Here is a 26,278-nt window from a genome sequence, read left to right as displayed (position 1 = left end):
TCCGCAGCCTTTACCGTGCTCCTCTCGCTCCCCCAGACCACACTGGTTCTGGCTCCACATTGAACCACAATGCCTTTGTCCTTGGGATGATCTTTCCTTTCCTGGAAAATTGAACCTTATCTCTTCATTCTTAGCTGGTCATTTCCTGAGAGACCCTTCCCCAACTATTAACCCATCTGCCCCTCCATCTCCTAGGTGTTTTCCCACCACGTTTTATAAAACAAGTTTTATTAAGAAAGCATCATTTGTTGACTGTGTTCACTGCATCAGTTCACTTCCTCTTTTGACGTACCTGTGTCTATGTCCTTAGTCTTAGCATTCGTCAAGGGACAAACACATTTTGGGTACCTTTTCTCTGCAGGGTGCCGTGTGACATCCTAGGGGTTGGCCTTCCCAAGTGGGTGGCTCTAACGGGAAGGCAAAACTTACAACGAAGAGGGGGTGCACAGAGACACACAGCTGAGAGAGACCAGTGGCTACTTTTTGTCCTGAGGCGGACTCTAAAGACTAATGAGACTTCATGGGGACCCACGGGGCACCTTCTGCACCTCAGCCACCCCACCCTGGCTTCCCTGGCCCTTGGCAGAATTGTATTTGCAAATAATTAGGAAAGGAAGCAGCTTTAGGTGCTCTTCTCTCTGGAGGGCTGAGTGTCTACGCTTCTAATGTTTCGCCAGCCTAATTTTTCATGCATAGTTAAGAAGCATTCGCTTGATATATTCGAACTTTTTATGGGTTTTAAATTAATATGGGAGATCTTTTGGGTCATTAGTGTCCTGAACGCACCATTCAGAGGGGGATTAGATATCAAGGACTCCAGCTGTAAAATGCCCACCAGAGCATTCTTCCAAGGTGACTTCTGGGCTGAATTATTTAACACTAGCCTAAAAGTTAACTAACTCAACTCTGGCAAGAACAACAGAATTTCTGGTGGTGAAGATGCTGAGCACTCTAGCGAGCACGCATTGAAGGTTAATCGTTTACTAAGTCGGTTTGGTTGTGATTTGGAAAGCAGGTTGTGCTGGCACAAGAAGAAACACAGCAGCAAGAAGGAATTAACCGCCATCTAATCGTACTTGGCAGCTGAACTAGTGGAGAATATCACAATTAGGCTAAGAATAATGGGTTGGATTAACTATATTGTCTTGTTAGTGTTATTACCAAAAGATAGCTTCAAGATGGAAAGACATTGTCTGTAGTTTCCTAAAGTAGCAAGTAGCATCTCTCTCTCTCTCTTTCTCCTCTCTCTCTCTCTCTCTCTCTCTCTCTCTCTCTCTCTCTCTGTCTCTGTCTGTCTCCCTTTTTCCACATACATGCACATGCGCGCGCACACACACACACACACACACACACACACACACACACGACTCTACGTGCTTGCAGAGGTCAGAAGAGCATGTTGGATCTGCTGGAGCTTGAGTTACAGAGGCTGAGAGCTGTCTGACTTGGGTGCTGGAATCCACATTTGAAGGAAGCAGCATGTACCCTTAATGCTGACCCCTCTCTCCAGCTCCCCTCTCTCTCCCCACAATATAATGTTGCTTATTGAAATTGAAGTTGAAATAAGTAAATAAATCAAAGGTATTCTTCTCCCAACATTGTCTCATTATAAAGTTTGCGTAAATTTTTTTTATTGGTTTGAAAACCAAAAAGTGCATTGGTTTGCACAGCGATAGAACTTGGGAAACTAGCTATGGTCTTGTATGTGCTTGCTAGAGCTGGTTATTTCAGAACAATAAAGTTAGTACATAGAAACCTCCCCCTCTCAGGGACAGCAATGCCTTCTAACACATTTTAGGGGGGTTGTGTATGATGGGATGATCACTGTCATCTGAAGGGGTCACCATTTCTACCTGGTACCGGGTTCCTGACAACATTGACTATCGAGGCTGCATTGACAAACGGTAATTTCAGGGTGTTTATTTGGTCTGACACAGATGCGTCCTCGTTTGACCTTGTGTGCCTTGCTTCTCAAATTCTTGGAACACTTTAGCGAAAGGCAGTCAGTAGTCAGTGCGGTAGTCAAATTGGCCTGGAAATTGCAGAGAGATTTCGTGTGATGTTTAATTGTGAATGTCAGTCTGATTGGAGTAAGGAAGAGCCAGGGCAGGAATGGGGTTCAGCTTTGGATCTATCTGTCAGGATTTTTCCAACGAAGATTTATTAAAGGTAACAATCCCTTGTGGGTGAGTGGTGTTATTCCATAAGCCCAAACTGAATCAAAAAGGAAGAAGAAAAATGCTGGCTCATGCCAACATCTCCCTCTTTGGGCTTTCTGGTCTCTCAGGAGGGGAGCAAGCTTCTTCATGGTCCCTTCCATGACAGGCTGTCCTCCTCCACACGAGCCAAACCCAAACAACCAGAGCAGTTCATAAAATCTCCTCACGTGGTGTTTTCTATGAATGAGATAAATTGTAATAGGAGCTGAGCCAACACTGATATTTCAAGCAACTTCTCAAGATTTGTTGATAGCTGCTTTGGAAACAGAAGGATGGGAACAGCACAATGTCCCTTTCTGAAGAAAGCAGGCACGGCAGTGGAATTGTCACCAGAAGGGAAGAGACACGGTCCTTTGGTCTGCTGTGCTCAGGTTCCTGCACCATCATAAGTCAGGCTAGGGAATGTGGCTCATGGCCAGCCCTGGTACAGGGACATTGTTGCCAACACGGGAGGTGTCATGAGCTTCTGGGCAGCTGAGAGGTGTTCTGAGTTTTATATTTGACGATATTTTCTGGACAGTTGGCCATCTTCACAGGACTGAATGCTAAAAGAGAAAGATGCCAGTCTACAAAAGATACTTGTATGCGTCCCATTTAACAGAAAGCACTGAAAACTAAGAAAGATGGTCCTTCACGATGTCATCTATCACGAAGGCATCATGAGAATCAAACTTTGCCATGGCTGTGTCTCCTTCCAAACAGACTCAACCATGACATACATCAGTCACTAGAAAGATTCCTCCTATCTAGTCAGGAAACCCATATGTAGCAGCAAGCCCATCTTCAAACATGTTGAGTTTGAGAGCGCTCGACTCCGACTTTCAACAATTCAACCAGCTGACCCACTGTGCAACCAGAGAGCCGAGACCTGGTTTGGGACTAGGAGGAAGACAGTAGCTAGATAGGTCTTAGGGGAGAGCACAGAAATAGAACCGAATAGCTTCTTGAATTGTCCCAAGCCTTAACCTGTCTAGAGTTCCTGCTCCTTTCTTAAAAAGTAGGGGTGTGGGTAAAAGCTTCTCTAGCGAGATTGCACAGGACTCTTTCTCGTGACTGGCGTGTGTTATGGATGGAGTCTGTTTGGAAGGAGATGCAGCCGTGACAAACCTGATTCTCGTGATGCCTTCGTTATGGATGACATCGTGAAGGACGAAGGGACAGTCCCCAACTTGTCCTTGCGATAGAAACCCAACCTTTAACACGGGTTGCAGCGTAAACTCGTAAGCTGGGCTGTTAACCCATAACTCATAAGTATTGTGCTGCTTCCAATACCTGTATTCTAGGCTCCATCGTTTCTCTAACCCTGTGCCTTTATGCGAGCCAGCTTTCAGATCTGGTTGGTTTTTTTTTGTTGTTGTTGTTTGTTTGTTTTGTCCACAAAGAGGCATTGTCCACTATAAACTATTCTTAAAGTGGCTCTGGGAAGAAAGTTACATGTTACTCTGAATTTCAGTGGAATTCCAGAGAAAACTGGTGTCCATGGGGATTTCTGAGTCGTGACAGGATGAAAACTTACTATTCAATCGGTTCAGCTTCTCCGTTGAATCTAGGAGACACAATCTCACAGCAGGATTCCTGGTCCTCCGGCCCTCCCGATATTTCTGCCCCCTCTCCTGTGATAGTCTCTGAGTGTTACATGTAGAAACTAGGTTATAGGTATGTCAAGTGGGGGTGGGCACCAGTTTCTCTCTGTTTTGACCGGCAGCAGCTGGCTGTCATGGTCTTATGCTACAAACAGAAACCTCCTTGTTGATCGGTGAGATCTACACCGCTCAGGCTGGGCCTGAACACAGGATGCGCAGGCCAGACTGGGCCTGGAGGTTGTATACACAGCAAGCAGGTAAGGTCAGGAGACAAAAGGGGCCTTGGCTACCGTGGGTGGTGAGCGCCCAGCAGTCAGCAACAGTGGGAATCTGTGGTGACAGCCAGGCCCACAGAAGTAAGAGACAGCTATTTCTGGCCCTTAGGACTCTTCTGCATCTGCCCCTGTCTGGAGCTGTTGCCTGGCAGAGAGGAAGTTGGGAAACTAGAGCCCAGCAGGGAGGGAACCATGGGGAGGCTGTTCTTCTACTGAACCTCTGCGTCCCTGCCTCCCACTGAGATCCCTGTTGGCAGCTCCCTTGCAAGGGCGATCTCAAGAGAAGTTAGAAGGCAGGAGAGCATTGTATGCTACTGCTCACAGCTCAGCCTCCCTCACCTGAGCCCTCACCTGAGCCCGAGTGGGAAGGGCAAGCAGAGTACTCAGCACAAATCTTACTTAGTCTGTAAAGATCGCGAGAATATTCTCATCATAAGCTGTATATACAGACTAATGCCTTAGCCTAGACATAATCAGATGCATCAGAAGTAGAAGCAGGTGTAGCATTTCCCAGTGTTCTGAGTGTGCCTGGCAGATCTGACGGAGCTGTCCTTGTTGTTCAGCTCACGCTGTGCCTGGGGAAGTAATGATGGCGAGTGTCTGTCCAGCAAGCGGCTGTTTACCTGAGCCTGTGAGGTTGCTTTTGCTTCCTCTGTTGGAGCCCATGCGGTGTAGAACAATAAAATAGAAACGGAGCCACTTTCCTGCTCTGCTCTGTGGCCCTTTGCAGGTTGAGATACCCTGGAAGAGACACTGGAGTGGCGACTGCCTTTCAGCTTCTTCCCAGCACGAAGTTCATTTCTTTCCTCGCGATACCCTGGCAACCATATTGGGAACGCAGGGCTTTAATTCAGCAAGGTAGCCCCAATCAATCGTTCCAGATAAAACAAAGGTTAAAAATCGATCTTGTTTCATATCACAATCAGATATCTATGTAGTACACCCCACTTCGTGCCATAGGGACTATGAACCTCCTGCCTTGAAAACCACGATTGTGGACCACTGGGATTGATGACGGAGGCAAGTCAGCTACGAAGCGGCAGTGATGGGTACAGGATGTTTGATGTCTTTAGGAAGGGATACTGAGAGGAGAGATTACCAGTGAGGAGAAAGAGAACAGAGACCAGGCTGTTTCCTAGAGGCATGGAAATGGGAAAGGAAATGGGAACCCTAGGAGGAGGATGGTAAGTTGTGTTTAACCGCCGAGCTGTGAAGACTGAGAACTGGGGGTGGGGTGGGGGGGGGTGGGGAGGACATGGACAGATGCTGGCCAGGGCTAACGTCTGACAGGCACAGTAAGTCCTACCCAGAGTCAAAGCGCTGAATGCCCGCTGGCTTGCTAGGGGATGAGGGCGGCTCTTGCAACGTTTCCTTAGCGGCTTTGTTGGAAATGTTTAAGTTAAGAGATGACGAGACTAGAGAGAGGTAGGATCTATACATGGCAGATAAGGGGATCATTAGAGAGGGGTCTCCTGGAGATGTGGGGAGAAATGGTAACGGCAGTCTGGAGAGAAGAGTCAGAGATGGAGACGAGGACTCTTCCATCTTAGCTGTCCCAAAGGCAGTGGCACTATCAGATGCAGGAAATGTCCTCTTGTCAGCACAAAGGGGATTTTTTGTTAAAACAAAACAAAACAAAAACAAAACCCCCCCCGCAAATCAACAGACGGGGATTCTTACTAGAGAATGATGCTACATTTTCTTGTTTGAGTGTACGACCCACACAGATGCAAGTCATCTCAGGTAAGATACTAGCAAAGGAACTTATCGGTCATCTTCTTTAAAGGCTCCCCCCCCCAAAGAACAGATTAAATCTGGTTGTAATGGGTCATGTGTCTGGCCTTGTGTGTGTCTGTGGGTTAAAGTAGGTACACTCCTATGTGTGAGCCTGTGCCCTCTCAGGTGGGCGTGACGGGGACAGGCAAAATCAAAGAAGCGGTAGCCCAAAGTGGAAACAGGTTGTGTGCCAGGAATGGGGATTCTACGTCTAGCGCCATCATAAATTAATTCCGTTCCACCGATCAGGAGTTCTAACCTTATCGTTTCCCAATCGACAAAAGAGAGGGCTTGCCCTGTGATGACTATAATTCCTTAAGCTTTAAAACCCATCCATATTTTAAAAGTCTGAAATGGATTAGGTGGATTTCCGTTACTATAGCAGATACCTGAGATCAGTGTATAAAGAGAAGTGGCCCAGCGGGACTCCCAACTTTAGAGGTTCTGGGGCACAGGGAGGCAGACACATTGATCGCTGGTCTCTAGGCGAGTGCTGCCTGGCAACAGACGGGGCACTTGGCAGACTCAACCATTTACCTCATGGCTGGAAGGGAAAGAGAGGAAGGGATCCCATCCCATAGTCCCATTGAAGATCGTACTCCAGTGTCCTGAAGACATCCCAGGAGGCTTCCCCCACCTGCTGTGAACACTTTCCTGGGAGCAACCTTTAATACACAGGCCTTGGGGCACAGTTAAGATCCAGACAGCGGCAGTGACATGCTTCAGCTGTGTTAAATGTGGGGTTTGTCCAACCTCCATGAATGTTTCTCTTGCCGGAATCTTCTCTCCTCTTCTTTCTTGCTATTTTTCCTTGGCTGGTACGAAACTCCCCGCGAAGTCCTGATTGATCTCTGCTAGGTAAACAGGCTGGCTTTGAACTTGTGGTCACTGTCTTGACCCTGCTATCCACAGGCCGTGGTCAGAGGCATGGACCCCTCCACTAGACACCATTCCTTGGAAATAGAAGGTGTTCATGTAAATGAGCACTTTGGTGCCGTCTAAACCTTCACAGGTCTTATGGTGTTGATTACTGATTTATAATTTATATCCAGTTATTCAACAATTAATATTTTGTATCTATTGCTTGTCTGGTATGTTACACAGCTGGGGCCATTGTAAGAAAGGCGACTCTGGTCTCAGTGTCTGGGTGAGCACTGGAGCAGAGATTTCCCCACCTCTCCCCACCTTTCATGATGGCCCTCGCTCCTGGATGTCTTTGGAGAGCCTCTCTATGTATTGTCTTCCCAACGAGTCAGGTCAAGGGTTTCTAACAACTGCTGTTTGATGTTTTGCTTTTTTTTTTTTTGTGACAGATGATTCAAGAGAGCCGGGTCGTCATAGAAACGGCAGACACCGTCCAGGAAAAGATTGTCCAGTGTCAGAAAGCAGGTAATATTGTTTTCTACTTTGTTTAGAAACCACAACGACAAGCCAGGTCTTAAAACTAAACCCTTTCACCACACCGTTTAGAGTTTAAGTTATACTCGGTTTTGTCCGGTAAAGGAGAGCTTAGGTGATGCGGGTGATATTTGTGTTTAGGAGGGTGGTGATTCTGGTTGTGATCCTCTGAGAGCCTCCACTGCTAGCGGAGAAGCTGTGGTTCCGTGTGACTCTTTAAAGCCCGCTTCGTAGTTAGGATTGGAGCCTCGGTCCTATTTCCTTCTGAGTTTTTGCCCTTCTCCCTCGTTCTCATGTTAGATTCGTACTTTCTGTAGGGATGGGCGGGGTCACATGACTGTGAGCACCCACCTGGGTTTGTTTGTGCCCACTTTTATCTATACCACAGAGGTTGTGTTTCTTGGACCCAGGGGCTCCTCCGTCCACAGGGATGAGGAGGAGAGAGACAGGGCAGAGCTGGCAGCTGCTCTTTCCCTGTTCTTATGTTTGAAGTACAAGCCCTGTCTTACCCGGTCTTCATGGCAACTGAGCACGATGTCCCGTTTACAGAAGGGACCTGTGAGAGGCTGGGGACTCATCCGAGGTCTCGGTGTCAACCCAGAACAGAGTGGACTCCTGGACACAGACTAGCAAATCTGTGCTATTTACTAGGCTGGCCAGCAAGTGACCTTAGATGTTTTAATTGACAGGAAACACGAAAATCAAAATTCCCAATGCATACAGGAGCTCCGTCCCAAGTCTGCAAGCTTTGTATGCCTTGACCCATTTGATCTTCACCATGGTCCCACTCCACGGCACCCATTCCCACCCTTTCTCCATGAGGAGAGCGAAGCCCTGAGAGTCTCCGGGCAGACTCAGTCAATCAGTGCGTGGGTGAACTGTGTTCCTCCTGGCTCTCACGGGCTGTGTCTGGTATACAAGCACCAGCTAAGCCAATGTGGTTTTAGCCTACAGTAAGAAAAGCCGACCAGAACAAAAACAAGCGCCAATCCTTACCCAGTGTGAGCTGCTGGAAGCCCAGTGAGGACCCTGTCTGTTCCGAGATGCAGCTGTCTGCATCACTCACATCCAGAAAGTTGGCTGGTCCAGCGGCCCCGCCTGGATGCCATCCTCAAGGATGAATCACCAATAAGCAGACACGAGTTAGACCGCCCACTGTGGGGCAGAGAGAGGATCCAAGCGGATTTAATTCAGCATCTTTCTTTAGACATATAAAGGGCCGGACTGTGGCTAAGACATCAGACCTCCTTGGTCTGGGGCCAGCTAGTGCCGAGGGCTAGAAGTTCTGGGGAAGGAGACCTTGGCTCAGCATCAGTCCCATCCCCCCAAAGACGGAACAAATTGTCCATAAGAGAATGCAATTCTCATCCTGGAGTTCTGAGGAAAAGGCAGCAAGAATGGATGACGGCGATGTTGTTGGTGGCATTCGAGCTTGAGCGAACAGTGGACCAGAGAGTACACGGAAGGCTGCTCCCAAACGTGAAACATGGGTGCTCCCAAGACTGTTGTCTTTGAAAGGCTTTTTATTTGGGGTCCAATCGGCTAATCGCCGTTTTACCTGCAGGGACTCCATGGCCTGCTTTAGAGCCACGCGGCCGGCTCATTAGCAAACACAAGAGATGTGTTGCACACTCACGTGAGGTTATCTCTGCACCCCACACCCTTCCGTACAAAACCAGGAAAGGACAGATGAGGTCAGGAGCATCTGCCAGGAGGTTTACTTCTCATTTCCTCCGGTGTTTGTCTGTGCATCCGGGCCGCTGAATGTGACATTTAGCCCCTGATTCGCTTACTCTTAGATACCTTCCCCGTGGGATCTAAATGACAAAACAGAAAGAATTCAGGGGTTTAGAAATTATGAGAGGAATCAGGAATGTGAGTTTATAGTTTGTTGGCAATATTTTCATGGTAAATACGCACGTTTTCCTCATATTCTTCATGTGTATTCTTTCTAAAGGGATGGAGTTCCACGAAGAACTTCATAATCTGGGGGCCAAGGAAGGCTTGAAAGGAAGGAAACTCAACAAGGCCATCGAGAGCTTCGCTTGGAACATTACTGTGCTGAAGGTACAGCTCCCTTGCTGCCCCTTCCCCTTCATTTCTCTCCTCTGCTCTCCAGGGCGGAGAGAAGCATCGTCAGCTAAACACGGTGATCTGAATTTTGAGCCACGAGGGGGGTGATAGCCAGGTTCAGCTCTAAGTAATGGGGACGCAAAGCCTAGGCAGAACGTGCTCTGATTTTTCTCAATAGGGAAACGCGGTTCATGATGGAGGTTGAGGGTGGTACACGGGTGAGACCTGATCTTAATGCCGCGTGCATGCTTGTGTGTGTGTGTGTGTGCACGCGTGCACACACAAACCCCTCCACAAGTCATTATGGCTGTTCTCATTAGTGTGAAGTCGTGCCTGATGAGGCTGGGAGGATTCCAACGTAAGACAGTTGGAACAGCCTTAGACTATGAAATTTCTGGGGCCACTTAGGATCTTTATTTTCGGAATATTCTCTATAAATGCATTTCTCTTGAAAATGTTTTGGAAGTCAGTTCCTTGAGATTCCAATGTGCTTTCTGCGGCAAATCAACTTCGGGGTTCGAAGTGAACACGCCGTGTTTTATGTTTTCTTACGTAAAGGGAGAAACAACTTAGGTAATTAGGAAAACTTGCTCAGGAATTGTGCTGGGAAAATCGATGGTTGTTCATACTTAGAAAATGCCTGCTGTGTCCAGTGCCATTTAATGGCAGCTACATGGAATAATAATTTAGTCCTTATAGCTCTCAGTATCCTTGTACAGACGAGGAGATGGAGGCATTGGGGTCCCTCAGCTTTTAGTGGTCCAGCTGAAGTGTGAACCCAGCTGTCTTTAGCCGGCTCGACAGAGCTGCTGCCTAGCTCTGTGGAAGTTTGGAGTGAGCTGCAGCATATACTCACATCTCCTAAAGAGTCAGCCGTAAGTGCTTATGAGCTCTTACCGTGTGAGATGCTTGGCAGGCATTGGCCGAACACAGATGATGTAGGAGATGTAGACTTAGGCCCCAGTGAGTTTGCAGCCTGAGGCTGTGACACAAAGGGGCACCATTCATCCGAGGGGTGGGCTTGGGCTGCAGTGTTCAAAGAAGAGCAACTAGAACTTTAGCATGAGATTCTTAAGTCTTTTCCACTTGGGAAATTGTTCCCTGAGAAATTTTTCTGCATCCCCAGGTATATAGGTATATGAAATGCCATATAAATCATTTGCTGGTAATAAATATAAAGATGTTTATCTTAAAATAATTATGAAATATATAATGGTACCATTTATTAAAGACAAAATCTAGCGTTCGTACTAATCAGATGGGTGTCCTTATGTGCCCTTACATAGAGAATTAAATCTTGGCTGAACATCTTCAATGTTTCTGATATTCTGATTTTATTATCAACAGTGCTAAGGCAGGCACATTGTTTTGTGTACAAAGACAGAAGCATGATTAGGGCCATTTCAGAAGCTGTGGAAAACGCCATTCTGATCCCAAGCTATAATTCACGTAATGATTGTTTTATGAGCCCAAGTTGTCAATGCAAACAGCAATTTTAAAAATCAATAATTCTCAAACAAAACAATCCAAAAAATGTTTGCTATCTATGTGCTGAAGGAAGACAGCAGAAACAGCCGGTCTCTGATTTCACTACTTAGGCCGTCCAGTTTCCAAAAGGAAGGAACATCTTGTACACGCAGTGAAAACAATATATAAGGCTGATGACTTTAGGCGGTGTTTGCTAATGTGACCACGTGCACGGTGTGAGCATGCGTGTTGTGTGTTCAGCACTGAGGCTGCCCTGAGGTCAGGTGACACACAATGCAGTTCATGTGTGTTTGAGGCTCCGAGTACTTTAGTTCATTGTTGTTTGTTGTGCATTGCCCACATACCATTATGTAGCCTTACATAACATTGTGTTCCAAAGTCGAACAAATTGGGACCAATGGCATAACACAGCATTTACTATACGGAATTTAGTATAAACCCCTTTGGAAAAGCAGATGCTTCTTTGGGCTTGTTGAAGGAAATCAAGAAAGGTGCTCGAGACCAGCACGCACAGCTAGGTACACACACACACACACACACACACACACACACACACACACACACGTATGTCATGCTGTGGGACAATAATCTTTTATCCCGTTACTTGTACTATTTTTAATAAAATGCTGATTGGCCAGTAGCCAGGCAGGAAGTAGAGGTGGCGTAATGAGAATCCTGGGAAGAGGGAAGTGCAGTCTAGAGTCGTGACCCAGCCACAGAGGAAGCAAGATGTGACTGCCTCGCCAGAAAGGGTAGCAAGCCACGTGACTAACTCAGACAAGAATTATGAGCTAATGTCAGTTATAAGAATTGGTTAATAAGGAGCCTGAGCTAATGGGCCAATCAGTTTATAACTAATGTAGACCTCTGTGTGATTCTTTAGGACTTAATGGCTGTAGAACTGGGCAGGACAGAAAAACCTCAGTCAACACATATGTGTGTATGTATGTAGTATGCATATATTTATACCATATGTGATATACAAGGGATAGATATATATACACATAAACATATATATGCGTATACATACACACACGTAAATCCTCCATTGCCCTTCACCAGTTCTGCATCGGCTATGTCACATGTCCCCTTAATAGAATTTCTGTATCTTATAGATGAAGAAGTTGAGACTGAGGCTGGTATACATTTATCATTGAGTCACATAGCTATTAAATGGCTGAGTGGAGATTTTTAATTGGTTACTCATAATCTTGGCTGTTACCCTGAACTACCGACTATAAAACTCCATCCATGTCCCCAGCCAGCCTCATGCAGGGATGAGCACATGTGTGCGTAGGCTGCTGGATAGCCGTGAGGTTTCAGTCTGTAAAGAGCCAATTCTCAACGCACAGACCTAGTATTGCGTTTTTGTTGTTCCCCTCCATTTTCCAGGCGAGACTTTTCCTCTCAGAGCGGGCTCTCTGTTTTTACTTTTCTCTGGTTGCTAACTTCCGACTAGTGCCCACTTGGTTTTCTGAGGTCTCCTTGGATGTTTGTTTGCTTTAATGACAGGAGCCGATTTCTGGATGTGACTGAGCAAATATTGAATAAATCACTCCAAGACAGATCTTTGAAAACAGAATTGATCTTCCATAATTACAGCTTGTTCCCTAGCTGTTAGCATTGCAGGCTGGGCTCAGAATCCTAAGCAACGGTAGAAGAGCTTTCCAAACGTCAATTATTTCATTGGAAATATTTTAGTATGTCTGTCATCGGGTTTAGTCAGCTTATTAATCATGTGACCGTTATCCTAGAGCTAAAAATGTTGCCTCTAAGGGATTCGGATTATTGGGTAAGAGAATGAAGCTGGGCTCTGGCCCTGCAGGAGTTGCTTTCCCATTGGATCTACTCCGAGAAGGACTCTTTCCCGTTGGGTCTGCTCAGAGAAGGACTCTTTCCCGTTGAGTCTGCGCTAAGAAGGACTCTTTCCTGTTGGGTCTGCTCCGAGAAGGACTCTTTCCCGTTGGGTCTGCGCTAAGAAGGACTCTTTCCCTGTAAACCTTCCTTAGCCCTGGAGTCCACACTCAGAGATATTATTTGCTGATAGGTCTCCAGTCTTGATATTAATTCTCTAAGTTTTAATAAATGATTGTTTTATATTTGAGTTCATTTCAGTCATTTTACCTGGATAGATTAGTAATAAGCACCTCGGCAAGACGTAATCATAGTATCTATCAATAGTGGGCGGGGCTCAGCTTTAAAATTCCTCAATGCCTACTGCTAAGCGTCCCTTACGCGCCTGTAGGTCAGGTACTCTCCGGTATCTCGGGGTAGAGTGGGGATTTATCAATACTGGCTAAAAATAGGTGTGTTCATGTTTCTAAGGGCATTTAGTGCCAGTATAATTACCAAGTCAGAGCAAAACAGGGACAAATGAGAACTGTGTACCCAGTGACGGTGGGTCATCAACATGGGGCTGACACGGTTTGGGACATTGGCTTTGGAGAACATTGACCTCGGACTGAAATACAAACTCTTGAGTTTATGTTTTCTGCATTTCCGCATATGATAAATTTAATAGCACATTATAAATAATGTATAGATAAATAAAAATGTATAGGTAAATAAAAATGTATAGAGAGTAAGTAAATTCAGTTTGGGGTCTGGTGAGAGCCCCTTATCTGATTCTAAGGTGGTATCTGGCTGTTGCATCCTCTGGCAGGGTAGTAATAACTGGCTGTGTCTGATGGCAGGCAGGCAGGAAGGACAGAAAGTTACATCGAGTGCCCCTAAACGCTCTCACCAGGCTCTGATCCTGTCATAAAATATTGTATGTATGCCTGTATATATGTGTATGTATGTATGCATGTATGAATGAATGTAATGGGTGTTAGACGGGGGAGGGTTACATGGTTCCTCCTATTTGAGAGCCGGTGCCTGATTTACTGAGCCATCTCCCCTGCCCTGATAGCTGCCGCCTCCACCACCACCACCACCACCACCACCACCACCACCACCACCACCTCCTCCTCCTCCTCCTCCTCCTGCTCCTGCTCCTCCTCCTCCTCCTCATTCTCCTCCTCCTCCTCCTCTTCCTCCTCCTCCTCTTCTTCTTCTTCTTCTTTTTTGATATTTATTGAGCTCTACATTTTTCTCTGTCCCCCTCCCTACCTCTCCCCTCCCCCTTCAACCCTCCCCCAAGGTCCCCATGCTCCCAATTTACTCAGGAGATCTTGTCTTTTTCTACTTCCCATGTAGATTAGACCTATGTTGTCCGCATTGTTGTCTAAGGTCTCTGGGATTGTCAGCCACCACTTCTTGAGGAAAAATAAGCAGCTTCAGAGCAGCGTCTCAAATGCAAGCTTTACAAGTCATAGCTCCCTTGGCGTCTCTTCCTCAGGCCCACCCTTCCACAGCTACAGTTCCGCCGCTCAGCGCCCTGAGCTGTCCGCTATTACCCAAGCTCTTAGAGCAGAATCCTGGGATCTTTTCCTCTGAATAGCAGAGCTGAGCTGATTTACAAATGAGAGAAGAGTAAGCTTCCCAAGCGTTCCTCTGCAGGCTCACAAGAAGAAAGGAGCCTTCTTCAGATTACGGTTGACGAGCCTTTAAGTCACTGGCCTTGACAGGTGAACATTAAGAGGGTTTAAATAAAGCTTTGAATCCTACCATGTCTGAAGGAAATGTTTTCCCAATGGTGCATGCTGAATGAAGCCTCTGGCCCCAAGTTCCCTTCTGCCTTATCTAGGATTATCTAAGAGTTTGGACACCTGGGAGGCCAGATGATATATTCCCCAGGGCTGTGAGTCCTACATTTGCAAGTTGCCTCAAACGCAACTGGAGCTCTCAAATTCTCTCACCCCTTTTGGGGCTTTTTTTTTTTAACTGAATCAAGATCATTCTTTATGGCTGCTAAGATCCTTGCAACATTTTATATTTTACAATAACATAAAATACTTCCTTTTCAATCCTTTTCTACAGTACAGCTCCATTTCCTTTCTTAAATACTTTGGACATCACTAAATCAATCGATTGTGTAAATCTCTCTACTTTTAAATTCTTTCTTTTACATGGGGCATCTGCCATCTTCCTTCCCACAGCGCTATAAGGCACTAGAATAATCATTAGATAATCTACTGTTGACGGTCTTCCATTGTGGCCCCCCTATTTTGGCTGTCCCAGATAGCACTTTCTAAGAGGGAGCCTAGTCCGCAGCTGTCACCCAACCTCACAGGAAATTTTTCGCAAACAAAACGATGTCCGTGTGTCCCTCTGCAAGACTGGACTGCACCGAGGACACGCAGGTGACATTGTAGTGGTTGTGATAGCTGAAGTCAGCTTGCATCTCACAGCCTGTTTGTATCCTGGTAGTACAGATAGCAGTGAGCACTCTACAGTGAAGACAGACCGTTCAGAACAGAACACAGGAGTAACTACTGCTGCAGAACGCTTCTGCCTATCCAGTCACGGGTACTAGCCACCTCGCCGCTCAAAGATTTACCTACCAACCTAAATAGTTTGAGATCTTACAGGTCAAATGGGGTTGATGGCTCAGAGAAGCAATGCTGTGTTTTATTCTGTGTCTCTGGGCTACATTTACTTAAATTCTTTTCATTTTAAATAAAATTATGTTTTTATTTTGAAATTCACCAGTTCTAAAGGCGTTGCCTGAATTTTGGTGGTTGTGGGGTCTGTCCTGTTAGAAACTGTTAGTGACCACAGCTGAGCTTTGACTCCCGAGGCTTGAGTTAATCTGGGAGGCAGCCTCACCTGGCAAGTCTGAGACTCGAGTGATCTCAGCCTCTTAAAGCATGCCACTGACAGCCAGGAAGTAGATGGGTAGTAAGAGAAAGAATTGTAACTGGAGACCGCTTGTTCATTTTCTGGATGCCCAGGCCCGAATAATCATACAGAACTATATTAATTACAACACTGCTTGGCCTATTAGCTCAGGCTTCTTATTAACTAATTCTTACACTAACCCATTTCTATTTATCTGTGTATCAGCAAGAGGTTGTAGCTTACTGGTAAGGGTATGGGGTCTGTCTCCTTTAGCAACTACATGGTGTCTCCTTGACTCTGCCTACTCTTTATATCTCTTCCAGCCTGGCTATATTCTGCCCTGCTATGGGCCAAAGGAGCTTCTTTATTAACCAATGGTAATAAAACATATTCACAACATACAGAGGGGAATTCCACATAATCTCTCCTTTTCTGTCTAAATAAAAAGGAAAGTTTTAACTTTAACATAGTAAAATTACATATACAAAACAGTTACCAAATAAGAATTACAGTTGCAATATTTAGTCCATTTACATTTGACAAGTTAAGGAAAGTACTCTATCATCTATCCTATCTTTGAGAGTCTAAAGTTTCATATCTAATTTATTGTTTATCATAACTAAGGAAAACTATAACTATCTGTCTTTAACTCTTCAAAGACCTAAGAAGGATATAGTATTACCTAAGTTAACAAGAAATGCATTGTAAGCAGTTTCTAAAATCCTAGAATTGACAGAGATATCTCGCTGCCTGGACAGTCACCCAAAGTTCTTCTGTAACATTGGGGCATATATCTTCAGCCTATAGGCCCATGGTGTCTGGCAAACTTTTCCATGAAGCAGGAAATATGGAGATCTGCTCTGCATCGTCCTGACAAAGTTCATCGGTTGCTTTCTTCTGTGTCCTGCAGAATGTCTGGCAGTTTCTTTCATGAAGCAGGAACCCTTAAGGACCATCCCATCTTCTGGAAAGTTCAGCAGTCACTTTTCTGCGTGTCCTGCATGTCCAGTTCATACAGCATAACATCAAGCAGTTCAGGCAAGAGCAGTTTCTTGCTCAAATGGTTAGGAAACTCTATAAGGAGCCTCTTCGATGCCCTTGAAATAGATTGGTGCTGCCAGAAACAGACTTGGCTCACTGTTGAGAAAAGTCTAAGTTCTTAAAACATTTTAAATGCCATATTCTGTAGGTCTTTGAAGGGCTGAAAATCATCTAACTGAAATATATCTTTGTATATCTAGAAAACCTAACTAACATGACTACAAGTTTGCCTATTATAAATGAATATTAATCTGTATTTTTTTAATTTTATGTTGCAATTTTAAATGAGCTGCACAAACACAATACCCTAAACAAGAGTAGAAATACTTACACACAGTGTAACAAAATCGACCTTAAATTTGTATTAATAGATCATGATCCATAGTAATGCAATGCATTCACTTCTGTATCATATCCCCCTTTAAATGAAAACAAGCATATATAAACATTATTTTGGAAATTTGGGCATTGTTTTCTCCAAAATGCTTCCTGCTGTTTGTTGGGCAAGCATTTTTAGGGTTCACTGAAACCTTTTGGGGTCTTCTTCCATCAAACCACAATAGCCTGGAAGGAATCCACAGATTCTCATCTTCTGTGGAAACAAAAACAGAACCTCTTTTCCAGAGCAACACATTTTTATACCTAAATTTTGAAGTCGAAATACTTTTATGTTGGTTTAACTTAGTAGCTCCCAGAATCAAATGTCTCTCTGTAGAAAAAAAAAACTCAAAGAAAACACAATAATATACATAATCTAGACTCTGTATATATTTTCCATCTTTACGTGGCTTATTTTTTCTTTACTCCTTCTTTACTTTTACTGTCTCTTTAAAGACTTTGTTTTATTTTTTAAAAACTTTTTTATAATTGTCTATACATTTTATCTTCTCTCTCCCAAGCCTATGTACATTTTTAAACACACTGTATCTCGTTTAGAGGTCTTTTATGTTTGAATCTGCCCTGTTTATATCTGAAATCCTTTTTTGACAAGTAACATTTTAAAATGGTAAGCCGTGTGGCTGTGGTAGCCCTGGGTGCTGGCTCTCCCTCTCTTGGCCTTTCAATATGGCGGAGGTGCTTTCACCATCTCTGCAAGCCATGCCTACTGCCCTAGCTCCAGAGACTCAGTGGGTCTATCCTGCCATTAAGCAAGTTGTAGCACACTGCTCACAAAACCTAATTAAGTCCAGGTTCTCCATGAAGAGCTGGAGTTCATGCTACCAGCATGTACCAGGGAGCTACTGTTCTTTTTAAAGAAGCCAGGCAGCTTTTGCTGCTAATGCTGAGTCAGGAAGCCTTCTCTTAGAAGCCAGCAAACAGAAATGCTGCTACCAAGAAGCTGTGCTTAACCTGTTCCTTTGCATCTAGAATTCCTTCCCAAGCTCTCTCTATTTTATGTGGATGTAGCTGCCCCACGCTGGTGCCATTTTATATGGATACTTCTAGGAAAACACACACACACTTACATGCACACACACACACATACACACACACACACACAGACACACACACACACACACAAACAGCGACCTGAATATCATGTGCCAGTACCATTTTCTTTACGTACCAAAGAAAGTATTTTTAAACTTCAGAAAGTAAAGGGTGTATGTACATCTGAAAGGCAAATCTGAGTGTGATGTGTTTATCCCGAGACTAAGAGTTTAAAAAGTGACTCCTTCACAGATGTTCAAAACCCTGTTAGTGTTTCACTTATCAATATAAAGATCTCTGTCTCATACCTCAAGGAGTTGATTTATTTCTATTTCAACATTTATCTATAAGGTAGTGTTATGTGCGAAAGTGACTTCTAATCCATACATTAGCAATTTTTTGAGATGATCTTGATGGATTGTAAGTTATGTCTTGAGTTGCAAACCTCTGCTTCCCAAGGTCCTCACTGTCAATGTGTAACCTCTGACACCCGGAGAGCAAATGGTGACTCCAAACTAGGCTTTTGTTGTTGTTGGTTTTGTGTTGTTTCTTGATTTTATTTTGAAACCCATCCCATCCACTCAGTGAATGTGTTTGCAAGTCCATAGAGGGAGCTGTGCCTACAGCCGGGAGTGTGAGGGAAAGGGCAGCACAGCCCTGTGCTCTCCTGGAAGGCAGTGTGTGACCCTTACTAGGCACGAAGAGAACGTTGGCGTTGTCGCTGTTAGGAGTGCCTTGCGGGAGGATCGTGAGATATGATGATGCGTTCATAGAAGAGGGGTTGACGGTGCAAACCGTAATCCTAGCCCTTGAGGGACTGAGGCGAAAGAATTGCTGTGAGCCTGAGGCCACCAAGCTGCATGGTAAATTTCAGGCCAGTTTGGGCTACAGAATGATACATGGTCCTAAAAATGAATGAATGAATGAACGAACGAACGGATAATTAAATTAATAAAATGAAACAAAATGAGAACTAAAAAGAAGAGAGAATATACTGTGAGATTTGACCTTATTGGAGGGGTCAGGGAGTTGAGTGGGGTGTCTCAGGGTGACATGGGGAGACATGGTGGGGTGTCTCAGTGTGGTGTGAGGTCTTCTAAAACCTCAGCCTGATCATTTAATTGCCATTCATTTAGCCTCACGGCTAATCTGTTATTGTAGGAAATCCAATCACGAGTCTTACTGTCAATTACCCAACTTCTTGGAAATGATCTGTGGCAGCATTTTATATTCTCGATCATAAAATTCCTTGACACCTTTCATATATATATAGGGAGATGTTATATTTTTTGAGATACCTATATAATTTAAAGCTGATAAAGGAGAGGGCGATTTTATTCTGTGTATTTGTGTCATAAAAAGGGGGAAATCCTTTTTTTTAAGTCCCACATTTAGGCATTATTTTATTTTAAGCGGCTCTCTAACCATGCAGGCCAGTCCAGATAAGATAGAATATGCATGCGTTTTAGCATTAAGCAGTCTGGTTCCCGGTGTCCGGATTTCTGCCCTGGGTGGCCGCATCCCAGCCGTGCTGCTGTGGAGCTGCGTGGAGATGAAAGCCCGGATGTTGGCATGATTACAGGAGCGCACACCGCTTTACTTTATCCCCAGTTGAACTAAATTTAGTCTCTCAGAGGTACGCTTTCCCCCCCAAATGAAAGCTGCATTTTATAATGATTGTGAATAATTCAGAAGCGGCGCGATCCTAATAAATACATGCATCACAGACCAAAGGGCGAGGCTCCCGCTTGGGAGGGGATTGATGGCTCTTTGTTCTCGCCGATAAACTTCCTTCACAGAAACCCACTTTTACACACAGTCAGATCGCCGTGAGTTGGAGCTAAGGGAAGTTAGAGGTGACATTAGACAGCTATTGCCTACAGTGACCCAAGGAGACGGAATATCGAAAATAAAATGATTTTTGTTTTAAGTTTTGCAGATGAGGATCTCCTCTGACTTTGTTAGTTACTGGAGGGGAAAACGGATGGAAAGTGAACTCACATCTCTGAATACATGAATGTGTGTACTGTATACATAATACAGGTAAAGCCACACATACACACCCGCACGCGCGCGCACACACACGCACAAGCACGCATGCACACGCACGCATGTGCATACATACGTGTACCCACAGCCAAGCAAACTAAATCTAGATTTAATGCACTGTGAAGACTTCCTTTGCAGGAGGAATTAACGCACAGAGGTCTAGGGCTGGTGCGGTAGCAGCTGTTGGGACAGGACACACCCATCCTATATTCCTCAAGCATCTTGATGGTCAGGTGATGTTGGGGGCCTGAAGGGAAAGTGTTCCGATGTGTAGGAACGCTTCTCAACCGGGGATGCTGCTTAGGAATGCAGTCTTGGTACCATCAGGAAGCGGAGACTCTGCAGAAGTAGGTCACTGGGAGCGGACCCTGGGGTTTTGGAGCCCAGTCCAACTTCCTTGTCTCCACTTCCTGGGTTGGCTTCAGGGGGCCCAGCTACCCCGTGCTTCTGTCAGTCAGTATGCTTTCCCTACCAGATGCCGTGCCTCCCACCCACGCAAGACTGTATCCCTCCGCAACTGTGAGCCAAAATGAACGTTTCCTTCCCCCAGCTCCTTCACAACAAGGTGGTCGCTTTCTTGCAAGATGGGGTTTTCTCGATGGATGCCCTCTCTTCCCATAGGACCCCAGCTTGTGTCAGTTTGACAAAAACCTAACCAGCCCACTGCAAAATAATGACGACTGAGTCGTAGGCTTGAGCCTGGTGAGATGATTCTGTAGAAGGTTTACTAAGCAGTCGTGCCGCAAGCTCTCGCGGTGTGTATAGGTTCTTGGTACCTGCAGAGAACCATCTCGGAGGAGGTCAACACACTGACCCCTCCTGAGTTAAGCTGGCCAGGGCAAAGCTGTGTGGCCTAAAAACACTGGAACTCTTTTGAGCGTTTGTTTGTTTAAGGACACTATCTCGATGGACTTCTGAGTTACTTGTGTTCTGGTTGGGAAGCTCATAAATAGCTTTACAATTCTCTCTCTAATAAAAAGATAGCCACCCCAATCTTTCATCAGCATCCCTTCATCAAGGGTCGCGTTCTACTAGTAGCCAACAAGAATCACCTAGGACAAAAGTGATTCATGGGTCCGGCTGTGAGTTCCTGATCCATGGAAAACGACGTCCATGTTGGAAGGTTGAGCTGCTTCTGCTAAACATGTGTGAAACGGTATAGTTCTCACACACATGTAAAACCTGTGGCTGTCGAGGGTAGTTCTCCATGCATCCCCAGAGGAGAGAGTCAGATGTGCTTGTCAGCCTGTGGAGTCAATGGGAGGTGCTGGGTCACCTCTAAGAGGCAGAGAGTCTGTGTGCTTCCTTCATCGACGTTGGCCCCTCTCCTTTCTCTCTCCTTGATTCTTCCCCTCTCTCTCCATGAAGTGGGAGCACCTTCCTTCCTGGTGCTCCCTATGCTGCCAAAGGCCTGAACTCAACAAGGCCGCGTGTCCAGTGTCCCTGGACTAAGACGTCAGAAGTCACGAGCCCGAACCATCTTAATTGTTGCTCAGGCATTTGGTCACAGGACACGAACTATATGGAGCAAAAGTGTGAACTTTAGCAGAAATCCCTGTTGCTTGGAGTCAGAGACAGGAGTCTGGTTTACTCGAAGTTTGTCCCCGCCCCCACAACCTCTGAGTAAATCAGGCTGTTCTTTCTTTCTTTCTTTCTTTCTTTCTTTCTTTCTTTCTTTCTTTCTTTGTTTTTTTTGTCTTGAGAGAAAAATTAACAGATAAAGAAGGTTAACAGTTTCAAGAATTTCGGGGCACATTACCAAACTGGTATTTTATTCCCCCAGTTTGAATTTATGCTGGAAGAATGGTACAGACATGTGATGATCACACGGTGCTGGACTGCTGGTGAGAACATGGCTGTTCACATACCATGCCCTTATTCTCCTGTTATACATGTTGCCGGAGACTTGTTCATGCTTATTGTATGTAGCCTTGGTATATTCAAGGAACAGCTGTCTGGGATTGCTAAAAACGAAGCCAGCGTGTGAATTCTTGTCTACAAAGAAAGTGTGTATCAGCAGTAACTGCGGTCAGTGAACTCAGGACTCTTGACTCTGGACGTGGCGTGTCCAGAGCTGAAATCAGAAGGGGGATGGGCAGCAGCTTCCTTCCTGCTTTCCTGCATGTATAATGCGATTTAGCTTGGGGGAGAAGGGATTCCATTGAGAAGAACTACAGGTTACATGAGCATATGTGCTTTGTGGGGCGTCTCTGGTTCTTTATCAGGAACTCCCTCAATGATCCCTCTTATTGTAAGCAATGAGGAGTGGAAGTGGGGGTGACCATGCTAGAATAGAGGCATAGACCTCTTGGCTGTTTAAACTCGTTCTCAGGACAAACAAGAGACTGTGTAAATAGTACAATAACTAAGCGCCCCGTCAGAGGGAAGATTCTCATTCCCGATTTCGGAAAACATATTCTTTGCATCTAAATCACTGTTGTGGCAGCAAGTCCGAATCACTTCTGTGATCTCTACGTAGCAATGACCACTTTCAAAGCACTGGTTTCGCCCCACTAAGTATAATTCTGTTAGAATGACTCTTCCCTGGTCGGAAAGAGAGAGCAAGGACTGAGAACTTGCGACTGTCCTTTGTTTTCAAATGTCTTTAATGTTTGGACAGCTGCTCCTGGAAAAGTCAGTTCCTTCGAATTCTTTGTCAAGGATGCTCAGTCGCTGTTTGCAGCGTGATTCTTGACAAGTCCCACGAGAGTTCATGAATTCCACTGAACACGAATTAATTAGACATTAGCACACACAAAATTATCTTGTTGGAAATGTGTGTCATCATGTTGTATTATGGTATCATCTCCCTTCCTGAACATGACACCCATCAGTCAGTCCTGGGGCTGGACAGACTCGCGCATCCCCGTGTGTGGGTTTTGCTCGGTAAGCCCTTGGGGTGCCGTTCACATGGGAACTGTGTGAATGGTGCTGTGTACATTCGTCCTGTAGCTGCTATGGAGCTGCCTGTAGTGGTGTGTTATGTGTATTAATAAATAGAGCTTGCCTGAAGATCAGTGCAATGCGGCCTCTCTAGTCAGCGATAGAGGCCAGGCAGCGGGGGGGGGGGGGGGCACACCTTTAATCCCAGCACTAGAGAGGAAAATAAAATGGGAGGAGACAGCGCTCAGTCTCAGTCTCATTCTGAGGTTTCCTGGAGACAGGATCGCCATTTAGGTTCGAGGCAAAGTTAAGAGCCGATGGCTGGCTGCTTTGCTTTTCTGATCTTCCAATTGAATCCCAGTATCTGTCTCTGGGTTTTTATTAGTCATGCCCTAGCTGTCGATCTACACATTTTCTCTCTGGCTGCTGTTTACTGTGAGGTTCTGAGTGCTTTTAATATTCATTCACATTCATTGTAATTATCGTATAATACGGTGCTTTCTTCCTTATGAGGATCACACTTAAGGAACTTCCACAGTTTCACAAAGGTTCAGATGCACCTGTGAGTCTCCTTGTGGACCTGATTTGTTTGTTTGTTTGTTTTTGTACACGGAAGCACAATAGAGAAACTTAAAGACCTAAAGGATGTCAGACGAGGGCATTCCAGTTGCTGTCCAGCTACATCTTAACCTCGCGTGAATTTGACAAGCAAACAGAATTTGATTTCTATCCCTACAATCGAAGAAAACTAGAATCTTTGCTGAAACTCCCAAGACATTCGGTCCTCTCTTCAAGTCTAGTAAAATGTCCTGATAAGAAAAAAAAACCTCAAAGAACAGACCTTCTTCTCCTGAATAAACAAAGGCTCTGAATTTATTTAAGGACATGAAAATAAAATCACCTTCATAAATAATCCAGGTATACTTGGATGTGAACAGTGACTCACTGTTTGTCTTTCAAATGGAAGAAAAGCCTTCACGTCCTTGGCGTGGGACTGTCCACCGTCAGGAGGCCTTTTTTTGGCTCTGTGCCTTCACCTTGCCTGCGTGCACGTGCCCTGAGTTCCAGCTCCGAGGGGACTCTACCCTGCCCACCCCCAGTGCAGCATCGGGACCCTCAGGATGGTTCCCTCATAGGGGCATCCTTGCCCTCCCAGTTCAGCCCGCCAGCTGCTTGGTGTCACTCAAACCTCCACAAGCACCTCCCTTGCATTCCTGGGAAGCTTCCAGACCGCCAACACTACACTCCCCCTCAGGAAAAATAACTGTGGCTCACACAGTGTCCTCCCCGAGTTCTGCTGAGTCACTCCTCGGTCCAGGGTTTGTACCCTTGAGAACGCTGAGTCAGCTCCTTCGGGGCAGGCCTGAAGGTGAGCTTGCAGAGATGAACTTCAGCGCAGGGAAAACCAATGTCCAGAGGCCCGGAGGTGGGCTCCAGAGGACGTGACGAACTCGCAACCGGGAGGGTAAAACCCTTGTTCTCTGAGAAGCCTGGTAACAACCTCTTTCAAGACGCCCATCATCCCGGTTTGACACAGCCATGTCAAACCTGTCCTTAGCATCCACCAACTCAAAGCCTGCATCTCTGGGAATCCATCTGTTTCTGCACTTTCCGGAACTTTCCTTCTTTCAGGCCTGTGTAACTCAACTACCCTCCCCTCAGACCTCCCCACTGCATTCTGTATTTGTAGACTATAAACAGCTCCCTTACACCCTGTACTGGTAATCTGGTCTTAAGGTTTTGCAGCAGACCCAAAAACCAGCTTCCATTTTCTTTTTCTCTCTGTGGCTGCCTCTTGCCTGCTGCCCCTGCAACTGTTCATGGGGTCACTGTGGGTGGCTGCACAGTCTTCCCCGAGTGAGTGATCATGAGTGTTCTGCCTCCCTGCCCCATTTCCCCTGCTGTACGCAGAGCACCTGGGTAAGCATACTGTAACTTATAAGGATTTTCTTGTTGACCTTAGTTCTTAGTTTATAATTCTAATGTTCATACTGCAATTTTCGTATTACAGACGGAGGAATGAGGGATATGCACGATATGTTTGTTGAATTGACTTACGTGGATATAAACCTATAACAATATAAGGAATTGCCCCGGCAGAATGAGATTTTAGAAGCTGTTGTCATTGGTTGCTCATAAGAGGGTTGAGAAGAGCACTCTGATTCTCTTCACATTTTTGACTTTTACAGTAAGGTCCCATTATTAATAACATAAGAGAAGGTCAAAGGTTTTCACATCATCTTTTTAAATGCCTGGTGACTTGTTTCCGTGGATTTCTCCCCCCTTTGTGAATTATCAGCATATTTACCAGTGTTACTCTTCATATATTTATCCGGCACTCCCCATACATACACATAAATACACGAAAATGGTTAGAGGAGACGCAACCTTTCCTAGAGTTCCCTTAGACTCCAAACTGGTCATCCTCCCTGCACATCGAGAATTAACCCTTTCATCTCAATGTCATCATTTTCATCCAGTCAAGGATGGCCGGACCAGGATTGAGCCCCCAGCCGTCTGGTTCTGGGAGATTTGATCTAGCCTGACAAGGTTTTCCACCTGCTACCTGACCCTTTCCAACCCAGCCTGTGACAAAGCAGACCAGTTTTCCCACTGGAAAAGCTGCACTGTGGGATCAGATGAAGCCCCTCAGCTCTGAGATGTGCAAACGCAGAGAGTAGGTGCCGTGTTCAGAGGGGCCGGCAGGGCTTGCTCTTCACGGTCAAGTAGGCAATCGTGCTTTAGACACAAAGGAGTCTGGTGTAGTTGAACATAGATAGTAAGTTAATACTTGTTAGAGGAGAGGGAAATGATGCCGTTGGCTGGTGCTGTCACCCAAGATTCCTGTGTTGTAGTCCCATTTCCAAGTGTCTCAGATCGTAACTGGTTTTTAGGACCCATAAAGAGGTAGTTAAATTGCCCTGAGGTCATAAAGTGGGCCCCCAAATATAGTGTGTCCTTCTAAGGAGCGATCTGGACATGATAGCCTCTGGAATACTTGCTGCCTTATAGAGGCGTATAAGGCAGTGTGTGGAGAGACCAGGTGACATTTGTAGGTGAAGGAGGGAGGCTCAGGCATCCTGATGCAGGACTTACTTCAAGTCCTCAGAATTGTGAGACGATGCTTTCTTTGATGCTGGCTAAACCATCCTATCCATGACCCTTTGCTATGGCAACATTTGTACATTAAGATGATGATCCAGGAGGAGAAGGGACAAAGACAAGATTAATTTTATCAATATAAACCATCAGGACAAAAATTAAAACCCCGTCATTTTATCTGGGTCTTTGGATAAAAAAAAAAGTAAGTTAACTTGAATGTGTTGTTACCTGAAGGAGG

General features: G+C 45.4%; 1 protein-coding gene across 1 annotated transcript in view; it reads left to right on the top strand.

Annotated features, from left to right (window-relative positions):
- Plcl1 (phospholipase C like 1 (inactive)) overlaps positions 1-26,278 on the top strand; it is a 269,564-nt gene that overhangs the window by 228,175 nt on the left and 15,111 nt on the right. The window contains exons 4-5 of the mRNA XM_075956000.1: positions 7,167-7,242; positions 9,209-9,318. Coding sequence (XP_075812115.1) covers positions 7,167-7,242; positions 9,209-9,318 — 186 coding nt within the window. The remainder of the gene's footprint in view (positions 1-7,166; positions 7,243-9,208; positions 9,319-26,278) is intronic.

The sequence above is a fragment of the Microtus pennsylvanicus genome, chromosome 22, assembly GCF_037038515.1.
Source record: "Microtus pennsylvanicus isolate mMicPen1 chromosome 22, mMicPen1.hap1, whole genome shotgun sequence".
In the NCBI taxonomy this organism is placed as follows: Eukaryota; Metazoa; Chordata; class Mammalia; order Rodentia; family Cricetidae; genus Microtus; species Microtus pennsylvanicus.
Note: the sequence above shows the minus strand (reverse complement) of the source record. Positions and strands in the feature narration are given on the sequence as shown.